The sequence below is a fragment of the Coffea arabica genome, chromosome 2e (assembly GCF_036785885.1).
Source record: "Coffea arabica cultivar ET-39 chromosome 2e, Coffea Arabica ET-39 HiFi, whole genome shotgun sequence".
NCBI classification, from domain to species: Eukaryota; Viridiplantae; Streptophyta; class Magnoliopsida; order Gentianales; family Rubiaceae; genus Coffea; species Coffea arabica.
In genome coordinates, this window is record NC_092313.1 from 17859650 (window position 1) to 17882301 (window position 22652).

The window sequence follows — 22652 nt, forward strand, 5'->3', positions numbered from 1 at the left end:
TAAGGTGGCGTTTGGTAAGAGGGGATAGGAATCAGAAATTGAAATAATTCTAATATTAGTAGTTTGGATTCAAAATTTTGGAATGAATCATTAAAATTTGGGAGTTCTCAATCTCGAGCAAATTGGAGGGTTTTGGTAGATTTCTAAATTTGATTCAGCAGATTTCAAAAATTTGACAAGTAGGCCACTCTTATCCCTACTTCACTTTTCGTGATCTACCAACTCTTCTTCTCCTTTGCCGCTTCCACCCCCATTGCCTACAAGGCATTATAAGACCATGGGAGACATTTTTATATTGACCAAAAATTTTATCCCAATTGACTCTTGAATTGCAAACTCTTTTTTTTTTTCTTGATGAATAGTGTCCCTTTGATTTTTTGTCTAGTTACCATGGATGGCAGACATTAAGTGATGGAGTAAGTAGATGCAAAATTTTCTCGTCCCTTTGTTCCACTGCAACCAACCTAGTTGGTTATTTTTTCTTTCCTTTTTGGTGTTTAGGGAGAAGATATAATGATCTTGAAATTCCAATAGCTTTTGCAATTGATCAATGGTTAATTGTTTATGAAATGCCGCATTGCCATGGGGTAGCTGTAGGAGAAAGAGATGAAAGAAGAAAAGGGAAAAAAGAAATTAAACATATGATAAAATATTTGTTTTTAATGTAATACCTGTTCCTCATAAATATTTACCAAACAGTTGTAATGATACCTTGGATTAAAATTCATACTAATTTTTGTAGAAATGAATCCGATTACAATTTCGATTCCTAGACTTGAACCAAACACCCTGTAAAGTTTTGGATCAAGTTTCTTCCTCATTGTTTTTCGTCCTGTAATAGTAATACCGAATACGTACCAGTACTTAAATAAAACGTAAATAAAACTAAACAAATCATGTGTTGGGCCAGCCTAAAATCCAACCCAATGCCTCTCCATGGACCGGTTGACTTTCAAACTGAACCCAAACCCAATGAAGATCGTGACGGAACCCAGACGCCACAGCCAGCCTCACCACCGATTACCAGAAAGAGAGAGAAATTTAGAAAAGGAAGGGAAGGGCTGCCAGAAATCCGAACCCAGAAAGAATAATAACACCAAATCCAACTCCTACTCCAATCTAACTCCCCGTTCAAACAAACACGCAATTAAGAAGAAATCTTCAAAATCAATTCAAAATTCTATCTGCGGAACTCCAAAATTTCGCAGAAAAATCCAGGGGAAAGAAAGAAATAAGAAAAGAAAAGGAGAAAGGGAAGATGCTGCCAACTACATCAAAGGGGCGGACGAGCTCCAATGCCCGGCCCAATTCTCCTTTCCCTCATTATCTCCGTAGAATCGTCAAGGTTTTCTTCGTTTCTGTTGCTCTGAGACTCTCCACATTAGCACACACATTTACGTGTATTTTGATCGAACTGGATAGATCTGATCTCCACTATTTCAACTGCCAAGTGCGTCTATGCCTCATTTTGGATTTAAAAAAAAGGAAAATTCTGTATGCGATTACACTGTAAAACTCTTAGTTAGGTGAGTTGCTTAATTTGGGTCTGAAATTTGATAGCACAGCTGGGATGAAAAGCTCTGGGCATTGTTGTTAGCTATCAGGATCGAAGTGAATAGACGTGGGAAAAAAATTCTTTTATGTTCTCTTAGTGATTGACTTAGATGGGTGTGCTTCAACTCAGACTGGTTGCTATATTATTGAGAACAGACGTGCAATTGGGATTGGTGGAAGGGATTTGGTGATCAGGTTGGTTGTGGGTTGTTGGAGAGGAGAACTATCTATAGCTCCAGCTATTTTGGAGAATGCAACTATCTAGGCCACCAAGGGTTTTATTTAGCATTTCCTATTTTGTTGAGAGGATACAGTGGGAACAGAAATGTAAACTCTATCGTATTCATTGCTGAATTTGAGAGTTACCAGTGGGTTTCTTGGTGTGAGGATTAAAGTATTTTTCAGCTACAGATAGGGGGATGTTGGGGGGGGGGGGGGGGAGGAGGGGTGCGGAGGGAGGGTGCTGTCCCAACCATATAAGGATACAGAGTAGCATGAACCTTTCTCTGATTTCATGCATATGGGTTTAATCCTGATACCTCTAGGGATTCTATTAGGCATAACCTTTAGTTGGATCAGATCTTTTCAGCTCTTTTAATAAGCTCTAGATTTAGAAAAATATGAGCCACTATCCGTTTGGTAGAATGTTTTTTTGAAATTCGAAATGCTGATTCTTTCCTTCCTGATGATGTTGTTTTGTACTCTTCAAGAGCTTAATTGAAGACGAGGCTTTGCTTTCTTACTATGTGATTTTGTTCTACTCAACTGGATTACCCTTTGATCTTCTCCTCTTCCAATATGTTCTCATCTTCTTTTGGTTTTAATTGTTGTTGCTTCATTCATTGTAGTGGCAACAAATGGACATTGAATATACTTTCTGGCAAATGCTACATTTATGCACCTCGCCAAAAGTGGTGTAAGTATTGAGCTACTGGGTTGAGTCTACTATTGCTCTCTCTCTGGCCTACTGATTTTTTTCAGATGTAGCACTAAGCCTTTTTTGTTTAAAATTTAATTTAGATGCTACACTATTAACTGTTTGATGAACCTTCTTTTTAATGTGTAAGCACTCTTTACAGTTTTCACGACTCATATGATGGAATGGAAAAACCTTGATACCTAGAAAACTGGATCTGTTACTAACATATTAAGTGACTGAAAGTATCTGAATTAGGACCGTCTAATGTGTCATGATTCTCTTTTTGTGAAATCGTAATGACCATTGTGGACTTCTGATCCTTCTAGATGACTTGCTCAACAACATGTAGTGTTTACTTAGGTTTTTTGGTTTCTTTACCTAGGTTTATGCTCTGTTAATCTTTTCCTAAATGATTGGGTATTTTTTTCAGTTTCCTAGTTCACATATTATCCTGAGCTGTGCTATGTGCAGTTGTTTGGTGTGATTGTTCAAAATTGAAGTTATCCTAGATGCTGTCAATATGTACTTCTTCCTAATTAGAAAGTACTAGACTAGAAGATGCTTTTTATGTGTTTTCTCGTGTCTAATCAACATGCCTTCTGTTCTTTGCATGTGAAACTGTACAACCGATGCAGATATCAGCACACTAAATATCACAAGCGTAAGTGTGCTGCCTTTTGTCACCTCTTCTGGATTTCTCTGCTTCCTTGAATTTTTCTCTGTGCTGCATTGTTTCTGTGTGTTGAAGTCTTCTCATTCCAGTTATAAGCTGGTTTTGCTTATATTTGATGTTTTTTCAATTTAGAACACCTGTAGCTGTTTAAGATTATAAATTAAAGACGCTAGTTTTTCTTTCAATTACAAGATCTGTGAATTTTATTTCATATTGATTTGAGTTTTCATATTGTGGTTCATAACTATTATACTATATGTACTTCAAATCAATAGGAAGTATGAAAGAAACATTAAGAATCTGGTGATGGTACAGTGAGCTCCTTTTTTTCTTTCTGGTCGTTGTGATATTAGTAGCGATGTTATCCTTCTATAAAATAACTTGGAATGCATGTGACTCTAGATGTGCAAACAAGTAAAGCTTCAACTCTTGAAGCTTTTGTTTGCTAGGCCTGAAAATTGACAAATGGACACATTGGGCAGAAAATAACAGCAGGTTGTCTGCTATTGGCATTAAGCATGTAGTTTGGAGTTACTTTACCTCTTATGCTGTTGAGGTAAAGCGATGTCTGGCAGTCAGATACATAAATTAGAAGTTTGAGGAGGTAATAATGGTATTAATGGACAAACATATTAAGTAAATGAGGATTTTATTCTTATTGTTAGGTTTTACGTCTGATTTGTAAGAAGAAAGTAGTTAATTAACCTGCCGTTCCTCTGTGTTTCCCTCCCTGAATCTGTAAGAATAGTTATTTTCCATCCTTTCTTTCCCTGGTTCTTTTTTCCTAAGTTTGAAGTCTAGGAGTCAGTAGATGTTGACCCATTATTTAATTATTTCACTAAAATTTTGCTTGTAGAAACAAAGAATCAATGGGCACGTGATGATCCAGCATTCGTAGTGATATGCAGTCTTCTTTTGGTAGTTTCCACCTCAGCTTATTGTGCCGCGTAAGTATTTGGTGTGTGTCATGACTATTTTTCATGATGGCGCAATAGTTAAGTTGAATGTTGAAGACTTTTTGCTTTTACACCATAACATGTTATGTTGAGGGAATTCCTTTTCTGTATTTTGGTCAACAAACTTGAGGAACGTGGAATCACAATATGACATTCAGCGGGCTCGTGGTTCTCATCTTATTTTCTGTTAGGCATTAAAAAATGTTTATATGCAAATCAATGCTGATCCTGACCTTTATATTACTTGTTTCAGGTATGATCATAGTGTGGGACACGCTGTTTATGTAGTTTTGTCAGTGTTGCTTTTTCATCTTTTGATGACTGGTGCAATTTTGGCTACATGTTGCTGGTGAGCTGATGAAACTCCTTTTTCTTAGAATTCCATTTCCTTTATGGAGTTAGATGTTATAAGGTACTTGTCTTGTATTTCTCACTGTTCATAAATTTTGAATGAGGAAAGTTCAATTCTCAGAGTATTGACTTTTCTTCTAATGTCATTTCCTTTGCATAAGTGGAGGCGGGAAGGGAAGCTGGGGAAGGAAGGGAAAGGGTACCCTATACTTTGATTGTCTGAACAATTGCCACTGGACTAAAGCTGTTACTCATCTGTATAGAATCTACTTGTTTGGCACTAGTTTCTTTATTAGTGGGTGGTGCCCCTTTATGTTCTATACCATGCTACTGTCGCAAGGCCTCTTTTGATAGCTCAGAGTACTTCAAAGTTACTACGAGGTATACCCATGAGAACATTCTGAATGAGCATAATAAGAGAGTAACAATAGGTATGAAGTTGAAGAAGAATTCTTGTGGTCCAAGTTTCTTGGTGTTTGTTGCTATTCCCAATTAGGAGTATCATTCAGCAAAGATAGTAACGTCCTGTTTACCAGACATGAGCAGCTATAGTGATGCCTAGTTAGATGATACAAATATCTGAGTTTGAGCTGTGGCCCCCTGGTCTTCTGATCTCTAAGCTTTGCAATTTTTTCAGTCTCTAGTATAACAGTATGTTCAGATTAGGAGATCTTAGTACTTCTGTGTAAGTCAACCTAAATCTTAAATGTGTGTATTTTTAGTTCCTACTGCAGTTACGTAAATCTCGACATCCCCATGAATAATGAGACTACCATTAATCTCCTAAATTCCATATGACCTAACTACCCTTGTTTTGGCTCAAAAACTTTAACAGCCACAAACGCCTTTTTATGCTTTGATTTGGGTGGACGGACTAATCTAATCTCCCTAGAAATATCAAAGGCTAGAATTTGTAATACCACCTGTTTGACCAGGGGTCTGAGTATTTTCTTTGCCACCCAGATTTAAATTGTTGTTGCCATATGAGTTAATAGATCATGTTAGCCTGTCATTTTTAATTTTTATTATACCTGAAGTTTTCAATTTTAGTGCCACCAAGAAAACTTAAAGCAACAAGAAAATTCTAAAATACAAAAGGTGTCATGGAAAGCTGATTGGATATGATTTTCCATCTTTTTATTTTATTTATTTATTTTTTAAATTCCTTGCAGGTTCTTGACCAACAATTATCTTCGTGAAGAAGTTCCAAACAGTCATGTGGTGGAGCAACGAGTGGAATGGCAAGTTCTGACCTATCCTTTATCCCTTCTTGCTGTGTGTTTTAGGCACCTTTTGGGTTGAACAAAAAGGAAGGAAAGGGAAGGAGAAGATGCTAGTGCCATTTTGTTTGGATTAAATACAAAAGGAAATAGAAAGGAAACATTAGAAGTATTGTTTGGGTTAGGGGAGGAAAAGAAAGGAACAGAAACTATCATGCTTTAGTTACGTTTTTATCCATAATAATTTAAAAACACAGGTTTCTGAGGAAATTTTAAAATTTTCATTTATCTCGGTTTCCTCTCCTTCCGTTTCTGCCCACTTTTGGATGGAAAACAGACTGACAAAAAATAACTAGACCTTAGCCCTCCTGTCCTTTCCTTTCCCTCCTTATAAAAAAAAAATCCAAACATCAATATCCTTATACCTCCATTTCCTTTTCTTTCCCCTGTATTCCCTCGAAACAATCAGTGCCTTAAGTTTGTGCCCGCTGGACTATTTGTTTTCTTCATATATTAGAATGCTTCTATTGTGGCTTGGAACATGTGTCTGGTTGGACTAAAATGACTCTTGTAACCCCAGAAAAAATAGACATGCAAATAGACATCATATTTTCTTTGTTCCATCTCTTCTTTGATTCTGCATTTGGCATTTCTGTTTGTTGTGTGTGCTAAAAATTGTTTTCTACTCCATTCATGAAGGTTGTACGCATTTGATGTACACTGCAACTCTTTCTTCCCAATGTTTGTTCTGCTATATGGTAAGTTTTGTTTCAAAGTTTATGAGCTTTCAAATTTGGAGCTCAAATATTGTTGGGATGCTAATGATATGTTCGTTTTCATGCCAGTCATACACTATTTTTTGTCACCTCTGCTGATAGCTCATGGTTTCATTCCTGTTTTGCTATCAAACTTGCTCTTCATGGTGGCTGCTTCCTACTATCACTACTTGAATTTTTTGGGTTATGATGGTAAGACACGGATCTAAACAATAGTTGTGCATTTCTACTTTTACCAGTTTTATAATATGGTTTTAGAACTTTCTTGCCCCCCCCCCCTCTGGGGTACCGTACTTGTCAAACAACTTTATATAGTTGTTAGGTTTACTGTTTAAGAGGATATCTTGGTTTGGGAAGGAGGTATAAACCATATCTTGGATTCATTTTGACCAAAATTTCATGGTTACTTATATGTAAAAGGATCTTCCACTCTATTATTTGAGATCTTCCTTGTTATGTTCTGGCAAAGATTGTGAAATGCTTATATGTATATATATATAGAAAGTGAATTTATACATGTATTGTCCTCTACTGGGGAGCAGATTATTTATTTTTCCGACTTGTTCTGAAGTTAGTCTATTGCAACAAGCATTAGTGATCGGCAAGTTCCATTTCACTTGTCAACATTTAGTATTAAATATCTGATGTGAATGAAAATTCTAATTATTGGAATTACAATGGTTAAATTTTCCAACAACAATTCTCCTCTCAGGCCATGAGAGATTTGATGTTGGCTATATTTAGTACCTGGACCTTCCAATCATCTAATGGAAGATAAACAGGTCAATGCCTTTATCAGTAGATTATTCTGTATACTTTTTTCTAGTGCAAAGATCACATATACATTCTGCTCCCTTTAGCTTTTGCTATGTAATTTGTAGATTATGGTGGAGGGAATGGCACTTTACCATGATGGTCTGTCACCCACTTAATGTCTTTCTGCAAGTTAAGCTAAAATTATCACATATTTACCTGTTGCAGTACTGCCTTTCTTGGAAAGAACAACCTTCTTCCTATACCCAATTGGTGTCGTAATTGTCCTCTCACCAATCTGTAAGTAGACGAATACCCTGCTTGTGTTTTGGTTGCATACCTGCTATTATTGAACTTTTCTCTTGCTGGCAGTGATTCTGATTGGTTTCAATCCGTCGAGATATGTCATGAATATGTACTTCAGTCAGTTGGAATAGCCACGCCTAACACTAAGATGATACATGGGAGGATCCAGCTACAAACTGAGAAGCATGAAACGGTTGATTAGTTCAGTAACGACCCTCTTTGAGTGAAGACAGGATTTCTCGGACGAAGGTTCTGTAGTTCTCTGTTAAGGCCTCATTCTGTTAAAGCGTGAAAATTATACTTCCATCAAAAGGGCTCCTAAATTGGTTGGATGAGAAAATTGATGAAGTGAAGCTCTATTCATTCTCACAATTTTGCTCGTTCATTAAAATATCATCCTTAGTGGATGCTGTAGTGCATTTTTTTGATAAAAGTTCTTGTACAACATCTGCGGAAATATAGAATGCGTGTACTTTAGTTACAGAACTTGCACTCCACTTGCTCCTTCATTGTCAAGGACGGAGTCTCTTGCGTCGCTTCGACAAAAGTAACCATCCTTTGAATTCATTATAGATTTTTTATTTCCATTTTTGTCTCAGGCACGAAACATGAACATATATAATCTGTATCGCTGTGTAAATGCTCCTGAAATTTTGTATTTGGACAAAACCTATACTCCCTTTGTCCCATATTGATGGTCCTAGTTTTTTTTTCCGCACAGTTTAAGAAAAAGTAGTTAACTTTGTTGAAAAAATAAATTTAGATTGTTATTTTTTTAAAATATCTTTACATTAAATAGAGTATAATTTTATATTAATTATTCATGAAATTTTGTATTGATAGTTTATGGGAACTTGAATTGATGATAAAAAAAAGAATCGATTTGCATTTTACATTATTTCACATTTTCAATAAAAAAAAGTTTAGCCGCCTAATATTTCATGAACTTGATCACGAAGAGCCGTATTGATCATGAACCCTAGCATTCAACTTCTGCCAATACTCCATTTCATCAGCCTAGTACTCCGCCAATAGTATTCCATTTAATGCATTAAGTGGGGTAGGCTCTATAACAATCTATATTAAATAAGGTACTCCGCCAATAGTATTTCATTTAATGTATTAAGTGGGGTAGGTTATATTTTATAATAATCTATATTAAATAAGATAATTTATAGTAATAATAACTTGAATTGAATAAAGATATTTTAGAGAAATTAAAAAATAACTACATTCTTCAATTGAAAAGTAGATTACAATTTGAGACAGACGGAAAAGGAAAACATGACTATCAAAGTAGGAAGGAGCGAGTATTAAATAAGGTAGTTTATAGTAATAATAACTTACATTGAATAAGGGTATTTTAGAAAAATTAAAAAACAACTACATTCTTCAATTGAAAAGTGAATTACAATTTGGGACCCACAAAAAAGGAAAATAGGACTATCAAAGTGGGACGGAGGGAGTATTAAATAAGGTAATTTATAGTAATAATAACTTACATTGAATAAGGGTATTTTAAAGAAATTAAAATACAACTACATTTTTCAATTGAAAAGTGGATTATAATTTGGGACAGACGAAAAAAGAAAAACAGGACTATCAAAGTGGGACGGAAAATAAAATGATTGGCTTTGGGTTAGACCTCGGGAGCGGGTGTACACGGGTGCTGGGAATTCGTCATTTGGAGTTGGTGGAAGCTCAATAGTAAGCAGACGTTCTAGATGAGCAGCTGCAAATTCAACGGACCCACTTACCAAATCTGAAGGCAACATTTCTCATTTTAGATTTTAGCATGTTATGATTTTCTTGGTCATTTGACTCTCTTTCCAGTCCAAAACATCAACTGGGCATTTGATTTTCTGCGGCCAATGCAGCCCCCAGCGGGACTTCCCTAAAGGCGTGTCTGAATGTGTCCTTTGATTTTCAATCCGAAGGCAATTAGGATCATCAATTAGGAAGGCAGCTGTAAGTATAGAGTAGCTTTTGAGTTCCTGAATTTGTAGTATTTGAAATGCCATCAGGTCTAATCTAGTCATCATTCATCCGTGTCTCAGTTGTTTTAATTGATTGAGTGATGAAGAAATCCAAGGCCAGATTTAAGGGCTTGGCTCAAAAGAAGAAGCCGTCCCTCCTCTGTCATTGCTCCGTTGGAGGAACCCAAAAGAAAGAATATGATAAACAGAGCCAAGTAGGAGCAGTGCATTTATGATTTATACCTCGGAAATGAGTTATTATTTCTCTTTGCATAAACAGTCCTGCCAAAAAAAAAAAGCGAATTCTGGGTCCCGGAAGCGACTGCTAGCAGTAACAACAAACTATATGTCCCCACGATTAAATTTATTTCTCAAGAAAATGAGAAGGTGGAAGTGATGATTTGAAGGAGGATAAGCGTAAAATCCATTCCGATTTGGACACAACAGGCAAACGGCATCCACTCTATCGCTTTCGGCCACGGATGGAGAAATTAGCGAGCGAGCAAGCAGCAGTATTGGTAGCGGCCACATACGACAAGTCAAATGGTCGCAGACTACCACAAATGTCGCAAAGCAAAATGGGCAAAAAACCCAATATGGGGTCTTGAAAAACAGCCTTTCACCTACCGTGCAATTGAAGATCGAAGAATGGGTGGGTACCACGTAAAACAAAGACCAGACGAATATCTTTCACAATCACTAAGAAGAATAACAAAGACCAAAGAGCGCATTCTAGCCACATAACATTGAATAGTTTTAGGAATATGATGAGGAGAACAACAAAATCAAGCCGTAGTTATATACGGGCATCAAATTCAAAGTAAAACAAATCGAAGCAAAGTGATTCCATCGATCGTCTTTATTTAGCAACAAAATACAAATGGCCATTTTTAACTTTCAAATAATGATGATGAAGCCACACATCAAAGCATTCAAAGGGAAAAGGAGCACAAATATGAGTCTCAACAAAGGGATTGATTTGATTTTGAGCAGGGGATGTATATATAGTAGCAAGTTAAACTTGGTTGTTTTGCTTTGGGGGATTTGCGTGCAATTTTCACTGCTCAAGCTTGCTGCCGGCAACGTCCACCACAAATCTGTACCTAACATCATTTTTCTCCAACCTTTCCAGGGCCGCGTTGACGTAATCCATCTTCACAACTTCAATCGTGGATGTTAGCTCCCTTTCCTTGCAAAATTCAAGCATTTCTTCCGTCTCTTTTATGCTACCAACAAAGCTTCCCGTGATCGTTTTCCTTCCTGGATAAAACAGCTTTTCAGTTAGCTTTCAACCTATAAACCACCTAATTGATTCTTGATGAATGCAATGGCATAAAGTCAAGAAAGAAAACGCAACGATTAGTCGATTACCAACAATGCAAGAGAGACTTGAGAGAGAGACACAAAAGAATTAATTAGTCAGTATTTTGTTACAGCTGAGAATGCTGAATGTGAAGAAAGTAAACTGACCTAGCATAACCATTGGGCTGACAAATTGCAATGGAGTATTGATGACGCCCATCAGAATCAATTTACCATCCACCTTCAACAAAGACAGGTAAGGCTCGAGAGGGTGAAACACAGGGATTGTGTCAATGATGTAGTCTATCGAGTCGGCAAACTCTTGCATCCGGGCGCTGTCGGAGCTGACCACATACTCATCCGCACCAAGGTGCTCGATGGCCTCCTCTCTCTTTTTATTGGAAGAGCTTATGACCGTAACATGATGCCCCATGGCTTTTGCTATTTTTACTCCCATATGCCCCACTCCTCCCAGTCCAAGTATTGCTCCTCTTAATCCACTTTCCTTTAGGCCAAAATGGTTGAGTGGACTGTATACTGTCACCCCAGCACACAGCAGGGGTGCCGCTTGCTCTGCTGACATACCATCTGGTATTTTCACAACAAACCTGGAATATTTTTGAAATGTATTGTTGATCATAAGTTTTTGCGTTCTTGAACACTACTGTCTCTTTGCTCGAGATTTTAGGGGAAGAACACGGAAGAGAAGATTTCACCACAAACCCTTGTTTCTTTTCTTTTTTTTTTTGGGTGATTGCAAAGCAGCAATGATGTACTATAACAAGTTTTAACACTTCCATTTCAGTTGTAATAATCTACAAGGAAACACAGAGATGAATTTTCGGATGGTTTGAAAGGACAAATATGCCCTTCACCCGAAGTCAGGAGTCAACGGCCTAACTTCTGGCCGCGTCAAGAAACGAATCGACCTACCAAAGACAATTATACATGCATGTGGACCATTCTTGAAAAAAAAGGTTGAGTTGATTGAAGATGGAGGCCTGGTGGATATCATATAATGAATTAAAAAACCAGGAAGGCAGATAGATAGATAAAGAGAAGAGAGGAATATTCGCTTACTGTTGATGAACAACCATGGCACCAGCAAAACCCCCCTGGGTTGGTCTGCCGTCGGTGTAGACATCATTGTAAGACCAAATCTTCTTGTTGCAGTACTGCTCTATGTCTGCTTTGCATGGGCGACAAGTCTTGCAGCATCCAACTATTACGCCAACTCCAACGCAATCTCCTACCCTGAATTTGGTGACCTCCGATCCCACCTCAACCACCTCACCAACTACTTCATGCCTTTTCCACAGTTGCAAATTCACAGTTGTAAGCCAGATATCAAAAGAAGAAAAAGAAGAAGGCTATACTCCTCCTAAGCAATTCATCAGGTTACCCATAACTAACTATCAGAAGGCATTAATCCTTTCCTAATGTTGGATTTACTGGACTAACTGCGCTTTAATCTTTGTTCCAAGTTACACTCTACGGCTTTATCAGGGATAAACAATTGAAGCAAGATCCCAGTGGTGAGAGGAGAATTTCTACTCCCATGGGACTTTTACTATACGTGGAATAAACTCAAAACGCGAGGCCATTACCGCCTTCTCTCGACTACTGGAATGTGGTTGAAGGAAGTACACGAAAAAGTCCTTTCTATTATTAGGATGGCTCATATTGTTTGATCAATATTTGAGACTACAAAAAAGGGGAAAAAAAAAACGAAGTAAAAGGGAAGTATACCCTGGAACCATGGGGTAATTGGACATGCCAAGGTCATTTTTGATTTGGTGAATATCCGTATGGCAAATCCCACAGCATATCACCCTGACATAAACATCTTCAGGGCCTGTGTTTCTGTTGATTGCATATTTTTTTCCAGACGGAAAATAATGTATCAGAAGCAAGAAGATTAAAACAAAAAAAGAGTACAGAAAAATCGTGTAAGAGGATGGAGAGACTAGTAAAGAACCTGAGAGTGTAGGTGTAGGGTGAGAGAATCCCAGAAGGGTCTCTTGCTGCCCATCCAGTTGTTTCCTTCTCCACTTCCAAGCTCCCCATTTTCTGCATAAAAGTTTGTAAAAGGATAGCAGATTACTAGGACAGAACAGAGCAGAGGATGAGAGAGAATGAGTGGTGACTTTGTGCCGGCAATGGGGAGTTGGTGTTTGTATATATATATATATATATAGTGCAGAGAAGTAGAGAATGAGTGGTGATTTTGTGCTGGCAATAGGGACTTGGTCTGTGTATATATATATATATATATATATATATATATATGAAATGAAGTATAAGCGACAGGGACGTTCCTTGGGGTGGGTTGGGTTGGTGATAGATTGTGGTATCAGTTTTCTTGTCATCGACAAATAAATCAGTAGTATATATATGTGTCCTGTCGAGTATTTGAGTAGAGGTTTCTGACACAGCATTAGCATGAGATTGGTAGGTAGGTAGTTCTCCTAATCAATTCTACTGCGGCCAATTTACAAACGACTTTCGAATTACTTTTATACGGTTTTTATGGGATGCTACTTGTAGAATTGTGAATCCAAGTTGATAGGAAGGAATTAGTAGTGATATCTTAGCTCACTTGCAAACTTGGAGATGGGTCAATATTGCCTAAAATGAAATTTGGGGATGATTTGTGATTTAAATTTGTCATTTGGAGGGTGTGATCAATGAAGAAGTTCACTAATGATGACAACACTGTTAAAGAGCACTTTTGTATCAACTTTCGCTCTGAGCTCATGAGCAGTATTATGGGTTTGTTTGGATAGTGCTTTTATCTCAAATAATATTTCGCTTGCATCATAAACACATTTTTCAATCCACCTTTTTATATTTCCAATCACCTTTTTATCTCACATACATCACATCACAAAAAGTGCTACAGTAATTATTTCAAATAATATTTTAAAATAATACACTATCCAAACAAACCATATAGTACCCGCATCATCTCATCTAATAAGGACCAAAAATGAAATATTAACGCTGACAAATCGAATGTCAGATTACAGAGTGGTGTCTGACCTTGCAAAAACAAAATAATAAGAGTGGATTAAAAAAAAAAACTAAGAGTGGATAACCTTCAACTGCCACTTTGCTCTTCAAGAAAGGTTGGAAGGACATTCAAGGAAGGCCCGCACGCGCGGGTCCCACCGGGGTTGGTGAAGTCCAGGACGTCATTACTTCGTCACCATTTCATAATACGTTTCCTTTTTTTAAAAAAAAAAAAAAATTTCTGTAACGCGTACGACCGGAAACAACTTTTTGTGCTTTCGCTTTAGAAACAAACAAATTATTGCAATACACCTTCATCTACTGGGCCCTGATCTGATCAAATCGCCTTTTGTTATAAAACTGATGCTAATGTGATTGTATATGATTTGAATTGTTCATGCGGTGGGTAATATGCTAACAAAAAAAAAATTTAAGAAAATTCAAGAATTCAAGAGAATGTAAAAGTAAGAATAGAACTATTTTTTCATTCACTTAAACGGAACATCAGTTTGTATCACAGAACTATTTTTTCATTCAATCAAATGGAACATCAGTTTTCTATCATTTTGATATAAATGGAGTAACTCCTATTTATATTTATAGGAGAAGGTAGCAGTTAGCTTATTTAAGATGGTGATACAATCTTCTCGTGAGTGATAACTTTATCGACAATCGTGCAAGTTTATCGAAAGTCATGATAATTTCGTGTTATCTCTATCACTTCAACGGTTTTATCATTTCGAAAAGTCTAAAAGACTTGTTACCATTTAGACAATGAGATATAGGTGATCGATATTCACAATATTTAATTATTTCATAGCCCTTTTAAATTCTTGGAGAGAAAATTATTGTGTGAGTAAGAGGTAGTCAACACATTTCCATTTTAACATTGCCCAGAGTTTGCAATTTTTGATAATTTTACCAGTAACTAGACCTATGTATCTTCAAAATATCACATAAATATGTGCAGTTCTTTATATTTCACCAATAATTAGACTTGTATAGCTTCAAAATATCGCATAAAATTTTTGATATTTTACCAACAACTAGACTTGTATATCTTCAAAATATTTAAAGATGTTCCATTCATTTAAAAAAAAAAAAAAATGAGCACAAGAGTGGCCTAAGTCTAATCATGAATTATCAAAAAATTTATTTTCAAGACTTGTATAAATTACTTTAAGCTTTTTATTTTCATAAAAATATTATATTCTTCGTTCATACTACCGGAGATCAAAACGTCCTGATATAAACAAAAACTTGAGTAGATCTGATCTTGCAGACTATGCTGCCAAAATTTTATCACAACATCAACTCTTGAATTCGTTGAAATGACGTGACAAAATTCGAACCACATCGTTTACCCAAGTGTTTGCTCGTGAGATGCAGACAAGACTTCTATAGGTTATACACTTTGATACTTCATTTAGTCACAACATTAAAAAGCAAGTTTCTTTCTTTTTTTTCCTTTTAACGCATTTGAAGATATACTACTTTACCAAGGCGAAAAAAAGAAAAGAAACAATAATAATTAATGCTACAAAATGGCTCTATTTGAGCACGTAATTTCGAATATTTGGAAACTTTTTTCCCTTGCAAAATATGAATGTCCAGATGAAGCGACATTACGTTTAGTTTCTGGAATTGTATTTGCACAAGTCATTGACGTATTGGGAACTGCTCACGTCCTCATCATATCATATGTGATCGGCTGAAGATTTTGATGAGGGAAAACAAAACGTTTTAAATCAACTATCAAAACTACGATTGATAAGAAATCTTTCTTCTTTCTTTTTCTTATGAATAAATACTAAAAAAAGAAAAAAAAATCAAAGGAAGAAAAAGCGCTAGGAGAAAATGATGACAGAATAGGAGATTGCGGATGAGGAAAGAGGAGATCTCTAGGATCTGCAGAGGACGGAGTAGGGGTGCTAGCAAGTCAAGCTGTTCACGAGTAGCTTGATTGACTCGAGCTCGGTAAAATCGAGCTCGAGCTACTCGTTAAATTTAACGAGTCGAGTTCGAACTCGAGAAATAAGTACTCGCCGAACTTAATCGAGCTTTCATATTTTATTTATATTATATATTTATATTATATTATTATTATATATTTTTAAAAAAAATTATAAATTTATTTCAAAACTCGAGTTCGAGCTCGAGTAGCTCGGGCTTGATACTTACTCGAGTTCAAATGAGTCGAGTTCGAGTTTAGTTTTATTTCATCGAGTTTAGTAACACAAATTTTGATCGAGCTCGAACTCGAGTATGGTGCTACTCGAGCTCGACTGGCTCGATAGCACCTCTAGGACAGAGTCACATAATTATCATCTTGCTTCTGACTCAAGCATATACCAGACAGCGCTATTATTATTATTATTATTATTTCTATATGGTTTTTGGTTCGTTTTCTTCTCTTGTTCTCATACATAGAGGGACCAACTTTCTTCAAAGAAATATATTTCCCCAAAAAGGGAAAAAAAAGAAGAAGAAGAAGAAGAAGTTGAACTAATTGTAACGTCTTACATGCATATGTTCATATTTAATACTGTAAAAATTTTACTACTATATGTGTCAATGGGAGACGACAAAGTGAAAGAGAAATTTTAAGTTGGATTGACGTAAATAAAATAATTCTTCACCAAAACTATCTTTTATGCCCAAAGTCAAACATTGACTGGATGTTCTTTTATTGTTATCAAAGTTGTCGGAATTTGTTCCTAAAAAAAAAAGAAAAGAAAAGTAGTTGGAATTGGGACATGCAAACCAATCCATTAGAAGTGCCAAGTGTCAGGGTCTTGGATTATCAGATTTGGAAATTGGAGGGAAGGGAAAGAGAGAAAGGGAGAGAGAATCAGGAAATGAGAGAGAGAGAATGAATGTAACAGAATTTGGTTATTACTCAGGTACCCTGGCCATTCACAGAGCCCTTTATTTATAACATGATACAACCGACCAACTAACTTTTGTAAGTAAAACGACATCGTTCCCTAACAACTGCATTATTTAGCTAGAATCACTAAAACGACGACGTATGCTTGTGTTCCTGACATTGCCTCCTCCTTTAGTTCAGACTTGTCCGCAAGTCTTGAACTCAGGAAATTGCTGTTCCACGAAATCCTTATCCTCCCAGGATGCTTCATCATATTCCAATTGTTGCCATTTGATCAAGTATTGAACCACAGGTGTTCCCTTCCTTAGAATAGCTCGTCTCCTCAGAATCATTTCTGGCATCAAGGGGCATTGATCCTGCAAATCGAATTCTGGCAAGGTAGGGGAAACTTGCTGTGGGGGACCAATTCTCTTTTTTAGTAAAGACACGTGAAACACTGGGTGTATCCTAGCTGCAGGAGGCAATTTGAGTTTATAAGCAACCTCCCCTATTTTTGCCTCCACTTCAAAGGGTCCATAGAATTTTGCTGACAGCTTAAGGTTCTTCCGAATGGCCATGGACTGCTGCCTATAAGGTTGCAGCTTGAGGAACACCAAATCCCCAACTTCAAAACTCCTCTCAGTTCTATGCCTGTCTGCAAAATATTTTGTTCGTTGCTGAGCCTTAAGCAGATGCTCCTTGATACTGGCCGAAATCCTAATTCTGTCCTGGAGTGCTTGAGCTGCTGCAGGAACAATAGAGTCACAGTAGGGGCCCATTGGTAAGGGTAGTGCTTTATAGCCGTAGAGGGCCTCAAAGGGAGTCACATTCAGGCTTGAATGATAAGCAGAATTGTACCACCATTCAGCTAGAGGAAGCCACTTACTCCACTGACTTGGAAATTCCCCAGTCATACACCTCAAATATGCCTCTACACACTGGTTAACCCTTTCAGTTTGACCATCTGTCTCTGGATGGTATGCAGAACTGTAACATAAGTTCACCCCCACCAAGCGAAACAGTTCCCTCCAGAAATGGCTAGTAAAGATCTTGTCTCTATCAGTAACTATAGTCTCAGGCAATCCGTGGAGCTTATACACCTGATCAATGAAAACTTGTGCTACCTGCTTAGCTGTAAAGGGATGAACAAGCAACAAGAAGTGACTGTATTTAGTGAGTCGATCCACCACCACCAGAATGGTATCAAAGTTTTGTGAATGTGGTAGTTTCTCTATGAAATCCATAGAGATGTGTGTCCACGCCTGATTAGGTATAGGAAGAGGCTGTAGAAGTCCTGGATACTGAATGTGCTCAGCCTTATTCCTCTGACAGTTATCACATGCCTGCACAAACCTCTTAACATCCTGTTTCAAATCAGGCCAATAAAATATACTACTGATTCTGTGCCAACTCACCTTTTGTCCTGAATGACCTCCAATAGAAGAAGAGTGCAAGGCTCCCATAATTTGCTCCCTGACTCCATTACTTGACCCCACATAGAGCTTCCCTTTATACCTGATAATACCATCACTTAGCTGATACTGATCTGGGAGTTCAGGGTCCAATACCAACTTGGCAATTAATTCCTGACACTGAGAGTCTTGCTCATAGCTTTTGACTAGTTCTGTCATCCACACTGGTTTAACAGCAGTTAAAGCCAGGCAAGTGCCTGTCCTGTGCTCCTCCCCACTTTCTATTGCAGCTCTCCTTGAAATTGCATCCGCAACCAAATTCTCACTGCCCCTTTTGTACTGAATCTCATAATCCAGTCCCAAAAGCTTGGTTAACCATTTGTGTTGTATTGCTGTTGTCAACTTCTGATCCAGCAAATATTTTAGGGATTGATGGTCTGTCCTGATGATGAAGTGGTAGCCCACTAGGTAGTGTCTCCATTTTGTCACAGCCATCACCAATGCCAGCAATTCCTTTTCATAAGTAGACAACCCCAAATTCTTTGGACTCAATGATTTGCTGAGAAATGCAATAGGATGACCCTCCTGCATGAGCACAGCCCCAATTCCCCCTCCACTCGCATCAGTTTCTATCACAAATGGCTGCTTAAAGTCAGGCAACCTGAGTACTGGGGCCGTGGTCATTACTCTTTTGAGCAAGTCAAAAGCCTTCTGAGTTGTGTCAGTCCAAACAAATGCATCCTTCCTCAGTAATTCCGTCAGAGGCCTACACAGAATCCCATATCCTTTAATGAATCTTCTGTAGTACCCTGTGAGTCCAAGAAATCCTCGTAGTTCTTTTACTGACTTAGGTGAAGGCCAGGTTACAATACTGTTCACTTTGGAGGAATCCATGCTAACACCTCCCTCTGAAATGGTGTGTCCCAAATAATCCACTCTAGACTGTGCAAAAGAACATTTTGAGGCTTTAGCAAACAACTGATTCTCCCTGAGCACCTTCAACACAAGTTTCAGGTGCTGCAAGTGCAGTTCCCATGTCTTACTATAGATCAAGATATCATCAAAGAAGACTAAAACAAATTTTCTCAAATAAGGTTGAAAAATTTGGTTCATTAGGGACTGAAAAGTTGCAGGAGCATTAGTCAGCCCAAAAGGCATGACTAGAAACTCATAATGGCCACAATGAGTTTGGAATGCTGTTTTGTGCACATCCTGAGGTTTGACTCTGATCTGATGGTAACCTGCAGTCAGGTCTAGCTTAGATTTATAATTGGATCCAGCTAACTCATTCAGCAATTCGTCCACATTTGGAATGGGATAGCAATCTTTGATGGTGAGTGCATTCAGCTTCCTGTAGTCTACACACAATCGCCAGGAGCCTTCCTTCTTTTTGACCAATAAAACTGGTGATGCAAATGGACTGTTGCTGTGCCTTGCAATTCCATGTTGTAACATCTCTGTAACCTGCTTCTCAATTTCCTCCTTCTGAGAATGAGGGTACCTATAAGGCTTAAGCTTAAATGGTTGAGCTTCTGACTTCAAGGGAATTGCATGGTCACACGCCCTGATAGGTGGCAAGGACACAGGCAGCTGAAAGACATCTGAAAATTCTCCCAGCAATTCTTTGATTTCCTGAGGTTGCTGCTCCTCACTCGACCCTTCTGAGGCTCCTGCTGGTGTCATTGCTGTTTCCATGGTCCTGATAGCAAAGCATCTCTTCTTATACTCTATAAAATGCCTAAGGTCCTTGCCCCTAATTAGATCCAACTCACAATCCTCTGAACTCCCTTGTAGATGAACTGTTTCGCCTTGATACTCCATAGAGATCCTAAGATTGCGGAAATCAAACGTGATGGGGCTAAAATGAGTCATCCAATCTACCCCTAGCACAATATGCCACCCACTTAGTTGCATCACTTTCAGATCAAAGCCAAATTGGTGTTGGTTAACTTCCCATTTGACCCTTGGACAGATGGCCTTGCTGGTTACACATGCCCCATTCCCCACAATAACAGAGAAGGGTGAGACCATTCGGTAAGGAATATCCAGTGCAATGACCAATTCACTGTCAATGTAGCTGTCAGAGCTCCCTGTATCCACTAGGATTAGCACCTCCTCCCCATCTAGATGCCCAGTGATGGTGATAGTGTTTCTTTTGAGAGATTCTGACAGTGTGTTCAAAGACATTTCCATAACAGTTCCTGGATTCCCAGTGTGCTCATCCTGCTCTCCCACTGCATCCTCAAAATCAGCGTCCTCTTCTTCATCCCCAAGGAAGAAATTTAGGTGACCTGTTTTGCACTGATGCCCTGCGCCGTACTTCTCTCCACACTTAAAGCACAGACCATTGTTCCTTCTGTACTGAATTTCCTGTGGCGAAATCCTTCTATTGTAATTGTTATCTGAAGTTGTCTTTCTTGTATTGGAGAACTTGTGCTGGTTAACAGGGGGAACCCTATATAGATTGCCTGAATTGGTGTTTGGAGGTTGACTCTTATGCATGCCGAACTTATTCTCCACTAGATTTTTCTGCACTTCCCTTCCTGGTTTGTTCTGCAACTGCAATGAGTACTCCTGTAGCTGTGCCATTTCATAAGCAGCAGACAATTCTGTAGGCTTAAACATTCTGAGAATTGGTTTAATTTCTTCCCTAAGTCCGCTAATGAAACTTGACACAAAGTATCCTTCATCTAACTGGGGGTTCTTCATCAGCATTAATGGCTTGAGCTCCTCAAATTTTTCTTGATATTCCTCAACACTCCCAATCTGCTGGATCTTATTAAATTCTTCCACTATGTCTTTACAAATTTTGTTACCAAACCTCTTGCACAAGAATTCCTCAAATTCTGTCCAACTGAGGCCTGTCTTCTCCATTTTAAGGCCTTGAAACCATTTATCTGCTTTTCCTTCTAAAAACATCTCAATTACATCTACCTTCTGATTTTCAGGAATGTGATAGTTCAAAAAGTACTTATTACATTTCCTTAACCATTCTTGCGGATTTTCTCCATGGAAAAGAGGTAACTCTAGTCTAGGAGGAAAAGGTGCATAGATCCTACCTTCATCTCTTCTGGTGAAGTCTCCATTGCTTTCGCCACTCTTGTTGATCCGATGTTGAGGCGGTGGAGTAGGTAGTAGTGGTGCTTCTCTAGCTTCCTCCGCAGCACTCCTTTCTCTGTTCATCATCATCTGTAGGAAGGAGTTGAATTTCAGCTCCAATCCGCCCATCATCACCTCCAGTTTCTCCAACTTCCTGTTGGAAATCTCTATTTCTGCTCTGATCTCACCGCCAAAATCAGCATGAAATTGCTGCTGTGAAGAGTGAAATGCCTCCATAGCCTCCTGTAGTCTTGCTTCTTGCTTCTTCACCTGTTCCTCCAAGGTTTTGAGGCGAGTTCCTTCCGCCATTGGAGCTACCAAGGATCGGTAGCTCTGATACCACTTTGTCAGGGTCTTGGATTATCAGATTTGGAAATTGGAGGGAAGGGAAAGAGAGAAAGGGAGAGAGAATCAGGAAATGAGAGAGAGAGAATGAATGTAACAGAATTTGGTTATTACTCAGGTACCCTGGCCATTCACAGAGCCCTTTATTTATAACATGATACAACCGACCAACTAACTTTTGTAAGTAAAACGACATCGTTCCCTAACAACTGCATTATTTAGCTAGAATCACTAAAACGACGACGTATGCTTGTGTTCCTGACACCAAGCAATCAAACAACCTAGCCAGAGGGTCCCATCACCTGCTGCTAATTCCACCAAGTAATCCATTATTATTATTCCACCAATCAAATGTTGCCGTTGGAAAAAAAAATCCATTATTATTATTCAATTTGGCCTGCTTTCCGTCGCACTAAAAAAATTGCCAATCATGTAACAACCACCCGAGAGTAGTAGTAGTAAATTAGTAATCCTCCATGACCCCTATATTCTAATCATCTTCATTTTATCTTCTTTTTTTTTAAAAAAACGTTTTTGCATTTTCGGGGTAGGCCGAGGTGCTTCTTGATTTTATTTATTTATTAATTATTAATATTACTATTTTGTGTTAGCTAGGAAAGATTCCATTTTTTTTGCCTTCCTCCAAAAATTAACAATTACTTCTAGCGGCCCAAATATTCCTACCAGTTAGCAAGAATAATGATACATATATATATATATATATATAGGTCAACCAGTTCGGATATTACAGAGCCTCGAACAACAATGACAGTCGTTGTTGTTGGCAAAAGGATCATTCCATTCCAACTGTTATATTTGGGTTCCAATTATTAATCCCAAGTAGAAAGTAGGTGGAAGAAAAATCTGCAGAGAGTTGGTGATAGAGATACCCAGACGCGTATATGGTATACATGCACTTTAGAGGTGGCAAAACTTATAGGCAGGCTGGATGAAGAGACTCGTTCAAATATGTCTGTCTGTCTGTCTACTCCTTTCTTCGTACTTGTATATCAGTTCCAACAAAAAAAAGAGGAGGATTTTCGGTCATATGAGTGCTTGAGAGTTTTCAATGCACGATGATGAACTTACTCATAGTCCTTTTCTCAATTGAGTTTGCTTGCTTACATAG

The 22652-nt window shown here is 38.0% G+C and overlaps 2 protein-coding genes across 5 annotated transcripts; one reads left to right on the plus strand and one right to left on the minus strand.

The window, feature by feature from the left end:
* The first annotated feature begins 995 nt into the window (after positions 1–995).
* Positions 996–8095, plus strand: LOC113731472 (uncharacterized). 4 transcript variants are annotated; one of them, XR_003458535.2, is made up of 11 exons: positions 996–1345; positions 2403–2470; positions 3109–3134; positions 4003–4093; positions 4356–4451; positions 5626–5694; positions 6373–6431; positions 6519–6641; positions 7162–7231; positions 7431–7502; positions 7575–7699. XR_003458535.2 is itself a non-coding variant. In XM_072079494.1 (10 exons), exons 1-9 carry the CDS (start codon positions 1259–1261, stop codon positions 7191–7193), a joined length of 651 nt encoding a protein of 216 aa, XP_071935595.1. In that variant the 5' UTR covers positions 996–1258; the 3' UTR covers positions 7194–7231; positions 7331–7406. The 4 variants fall into 4 exon arrangements, 3 of the variants coding, with proteins under 3 accessions (XP_071935595.1, XP_071935594.1, XP_027112564.1); XM_072079494.1 differs by lacking the exons at positions 7431–7502; positions 7575–7699 and adding an exon at positions 7331–7406; XM_027256763.2 differs by lacking the exon at positions 7162–7231 and having other exon boundaries at positions 1001–1345; positions 7575–8095.
* Positions 8096–10314: 2219 nt separating this feature from the next.
* Positions 10315–13026, minus strand: LOC113731473 (cinnamyl alcohol dehydrogenase 1). The gene is made up of 5 exons (XM_027256764.2): positions 12765–13026; positions 12536–12649; positions 11867–12094; positions 10955–11394; positions 10315–10744 (listed from the first exon to the last, which is right to left on the minus strand). Exons 1-5 carry the CDS (start codon positions 12860–12862, stop codon positions 10542–10544), a joined length of 1083 nt encoding a protein of 360 aa, XP_027112565.1. The 5' UTR covers positions 12863–13026; the 3' UTR covers positions 10315–10541.
* Between the last annotated feature and the right edge of the window lie 9626 nt (positions 13027–22652).